The sequence below is a fragment of the Protopterus annectens genome, chromosome 2.part1, assembly GCF_019279795.1.
Source record: "Protopterus annectens isolate FY-2018-M chromosome 2.part1, PAN1.0, whole genome shotgun sequence".
Lineage (NCBI taxonomy): Eukaryota > Metazoa > Chordata > Ceratodontiformes > Protopteridae > Protopterus > Protopterus annectens.
This window is the reverse complement of record NC_056729.1, coordinates 1,022,823,567-1,022,828,558: the sequence shown is the minus strand read 5'-3', so window position 1 is coordinate 1,022,828,558 and position 4,992 is coordinate 1,022,823,567. Positions and strand designations below refer to the sequence as shown.

The window sequence follows — 4,992 nt, the reverse complement described above, 5'->3', positions numbered from 1 at the left end:
GAGCCAGTACTTCACAGATCACTAGCAAAGGCAAGTATATATCACTGCACAAAGTAATGTCAAAAAACTGTGCGACTATGTATACAAACCAGTTTACTGGTTGAATGCCAGGCATCTCTGAGTCAAAAATGCCTAAAGTTTGGGAGCAATCCCTTATTGCCAAATAGTGTATAGACTGTATTGCAAGTGGTCAAGGGTTGAGCAGTGGACCTAGCACCTCAGAAGCCAGCTGGCAGACACATGACTGAGCAGTTTATGGTCAACTGTTCTGTTTTGCAGAATTTTCTAATGCACCATGTCCTCTGGTGGCAATCACAAAGCAACCACAAGTATATAACTGTTGGCTGAGAATCAATGAAGATAGCACACTGTAAGATGGCAAGGAGGATGTAAAAGCACCAACAGGACAACTGCATAGAGGTACAATCTGGGCAATATGAGTATAAAGCATAAATGAAATATCATCAGTAGAAAAAAAACAGCAGCTCTCGCTACCCTAGCAATTATGTATGGTTGCTGAAATGCTAATAGTCTCTCAGCAGGACCCCTTTCCTTAGAAGTGCACACTACTTCAGGAAAGATAGAGGGAGGAGAACAAATGGGTCAACAGGGCAGTGGGATAGACAGACTAGATAATGAGGGGACAAGAAAACTAATTGTGAACCTAGTTAGTTTATAAAACACACAGGAGCTCTGACCTTTAATAAAAATATGATGACGAATGACTGAAGCGAGAAAACATTGATTTTATACAGGAAATAACAATTCAATTGTAAATTCACAAAAGACTGGTTTTAACATTCCAAAAGCAATACAATGCTTCTACATAATCTCTAGGATACCATTAACATGAAGAAAATGTGCAATAACAAACACTTCAGACAGATAAATTAAACCAAATTTTATCATTTATTTGATCTTTTTGCATTATCTGCAAAACCTTGCAAAGCAGTAGAACAAATGAAAATTGATAAACTACACTGACAAATTCCAAAATGAAATTAACAGGTATATTATTTCAGGAATGACAATGAAAATACTGTATTTTCTTTTGTATGGCAATAAAGACAAAGGTTTTGCCTCAATTATGTTTTTCAAAATATCTCATCCGGAGAAGACTTGTTAGTCTATTTCACTGTCACTCTGTAAAGTTTTCATAGCTAAACCCCAGAGTGCCACACTAGAAAAAAATGGTCCATCATTGTTTTTACAAGTTGTATGACTTCCCAATGGTTCACCACACTGACTGTCCAAAGAGGAGATGGAGGAGCGCATTAAGGAGATGTTCTGAGATGGAAGAGGTTCCTCAGCAGCTGGTGAGTGCATACTTCTGTAAGAATAAGACTGCTGGGATGCTGTATCCGTCTGCGGCTTTGAAACTTTACTTGAGTCAATATTAGTCTTCACATCTTGAACTGACACACCGAATTTAGAATATGGACTTGAAGAACAGGAATGAAATTCTTCACTAGCAGGTGTGTCTGGCTGGTGAGCAGAAAGCTTCTCAGATAAAGTAACAGGCATGTCCTGATCAAAGGATTCAGAACTGTGCGACTTCTGTAAAGCAGGCCGACAGTAGGAGTTTTCAATGGCATGAGTGATTACTTCAACTGTACTCTGCCCATCTTCACTGTCCTTACAGTGCATTTTTTTGTGTCTTCGCAAAACAGCAGATCGGGTGAAACACTTACCACACAAATCACAGGTATATGGTCTTTCTCCAGTGTGAGTTCTTACATGTCTGCGCAAATCACCAGATCCTGCAAATTTATTCCCTGCAAAATCAAACACAAAAATCTTATTAAACTTCAAAAATGAATGTGTATGGTGGTCTGACAACTACTCCAAGTAAGGCAGCACAACTCTTATAACAATGTGAAAAAAAAACAGAACAGTGCAAGACAATGCAACTTAAACATCTTGCTGGTAGTTCCCAGGACAAATATGATTTAAAATTTTTAACTGATGGAACGCAACTGTTCTACATAAAAGTGGAGCACATTCACATGCATACACTCTACTCTGGGGGATAGCTATGAATTGAGATATAGTGTCAGTGTGCAACAAGTTACACATCCTCCTTTGGTGCTGGAAGATCAGAGCTCTGTGGGTTCTATTCTTACCCCATGTGCATGGATTAATTTCTAGTACTAACACTATAGTGCAGCATAAGGGGAATGGCTGCATTTCTGTGTATGCTGTCCTTTGGATGAGACATTAAATCATAGTTCCATTTGCCAGTTAGGAGTAAGCTCAAGTGGATGCAAAGATCCCAAGGTACCCATCAAAGAGAGTAAGGTTTTTTTATTGATATATACATTGCATATTATTTACATTATTTACATCTATTTACAAATGTCCATACATTATCAACTTAAGTTTAAGCATTCCCTCCCCACTCTTTTATCCACAACCAAAACATTATTTTCTCCAAAATCTTAGTCAAAGTCCATTTTACATTGTATTTAATTTCATTTAGTTTCTCGTTCATATAAGCCATGAAATATAAAATATTCTGTCAATATTTTTCACTTCTTCCTGTTTTTGTGTACAACACTAACCAAATTCTATTATGTCCATATTTATTTGCTCAAATTTTAACAAACTTTTCACCCTATTATGTTTACATATTTCTTTCCAGAAATTATTAACTTGTTGACATTTGAAAAACACATGCTCAGTAGTCTCAAACTCTTCACATTTATTACACATTCTATCTTGCTTTTTTGTATGGCATATTTGCCTTAACTGGTAATTTTCGAATAGACAATCTCCATAAAAAATCATTACATTCTTTAATCTTTTTTATAGTTACTATATCTCATCATTATGGCTGTTTTCTTATCTATTTCTAAATATTTCCATGGATCAATGCAATAAAATACTTTCATAATACTTAAGTACCATTCCTTTTAGTTTTTCTCACATAATATTCTTTTTTATTTTCCATAAAACAATTTTGTTTTGATACTCTTTCGTTTCTTCACTCACAATGCTTTTACTTATTTTTTTAACTTCTATTCCTTTCCACAGTTATTTGTAATACAGTAACATTTCTAGCATGTTATTATTTTCCTTCATAATTCCTTTTAATACCTTATACAAAACTAAAGATGCTGCATCTACTATTGGGTTTATTAAACCCAAGCCTCCTAGCTCTTTTTTGATATAGAGAATCCCTCTCTTGACTGGATTCAGTCTGGAGCCTCATATAAAAGAAAATATAGTCATCACTAGTTCCTTTTCAAACTTAATAGGAATCATATAGATGTTAGCAACATAAGCAATTTTTCCTATTACCATGGTATTCAACAAGTGTGCTTTTTTCTATATGAAAATCTATGTGATTTCCAAAACATGTCATATCCTTTACTTCTTTTTTCCTTATTTTTTCCTTCTTTTATCATTATACTCAAATATGATGCTACCCCCCTTTCTTTCCTTGTAAACAATATTTTTGTTTATATAACAAGTTAATTTTAATTTGACTCATTTTATATATTTATTTTTCATAAAATATTTTTTCTTCTCTATTAAGTCTCTAAATGTTTCTTGACTTAGTACCTTATTATCTCTTTTTTCTTTTCTTCCTTATATATTCTAAAACACTTTATTATATATCTCTTTACAATTAAGCCACCAAAGTGTCCAATTCTCATAAAACTCTCTCATATTCATACAATGTTTCCATAATTCCATAAGTTCTTTTTTCTATTTTAAATCGAATCCCTTTTCATTAATTCTCTTTATTCCTTTTCCTATTCTTATACATTCTTCATTTGCCTGTACTTTAACCCATACAGCCACATGATCAGAAAATCCAGAATACGGAATTCCTTTTTTATAACTTTTAAACTATCAGACATTAAAACATAATCGATTTATGTCCTAATTTAATTCTTTTTGTAGGTCCAGTGGTTATTTTCCCATACACTTAACTTTCCACTTTTCATAATTTCTTTAACCATTTTGACATCACAGTTGCTCTTATTTTTACTTAAATTACAATTAAAAACCACCCACCACCATAATGTCCATATTTACCCAAACAGATTCAAAAAACATCCTTTCTCTCTTTTTTTGTTACATATGCCTATAAAGTTATAATTCTACACACATATATTTTCCATTTCAAGTCTATTACCGAAATTTGCCCTACTTCCACTATAGTTACATCTAATACTTGAATGCTTTTTTGACATAATATACATATGCCCAAGCATGTTTCTTTCCCCAAATTCCAAACTACAGCACCATTCCAAAGTTTTTCAGTTTGTGTTCTTTCTTCCTCTGTTAATAATCTGATATCCTCTAAAACAATATGTGCATCTACTGCAGCACACCACTGTAATATACCTATTCTCCTCTTAAGATTTTTCATACTGTTCACATTTAAAGCTAATAGTTTCAGCTTTTAAGAACAGTTAGTATAATAAAATGTTTACCCCTTTCCTTTCTTATTTTCTCTGAGAATTATATTTTTGAATTTTGTTTTCCTTCCTTTAACTCTTTTCCGTATCAAATTCTTTTTATTTCTTACTGTGTGCCAATCAGCTTCTTCCTCACTTGTGTCTTCTGTTTCTTTTTCCTTGTTGCTTTCTTTAACTTCATGTACAAGCTCTTTATCAGTCACAACTTTTCATACATTTTCTTGTACAACACATTTTTCTATCTCTTCCTCTTGTATAACTTCATTTTCTTGCACATTCATTTCAAATTCTAGCCATGAATGACCAGTATTGCCACATTTTTTGCACTTTAAAATCACATTTTTTGCATTACGCCCTGTTTTACCACATAAATAACTTTTTTTATCACATTCATTGATTAAATGATCATTTTTCCCCACAAAAATAACACGTCTTTGGTTGACCCCTGTATTTCACAAAACCCCTATTATCATGAACATTAACAATAGGTACATGCATAACATTACTGTTTTCCATTTTCAGTATTACTCCACATTCCCATCCCCAGACCACAGTCCTCTTT

The 4,992-nt window shown here is 33.4% G+C and overlaps 1 protein-coding gene across 1 annotated transcript in view; it reads right to left on the bottom strand.

Moving 5' to 3' along the window:
- Nucleotides 1-890: 890 nt before the first annotated feature.
- ZBTB49 (zinc finger and BTB domain containing 49) overlaps nt 891-4,992 on the bottom strand; it is a 767,990-nt gene continuing 763,888 nt past the window's right edge. Inside the window, exon 8 of the mRNA XM_044062602.1 lies at nt 891-1,775. Coding sequence (XP_043918537.1) covers nt 1,123-1,775 — 653 coding nt within the window. The 3' untranslated portion in view covers nt 891-1,122. The remainder of the gene's footprint in view (nt 1,776-4,992) is intronic.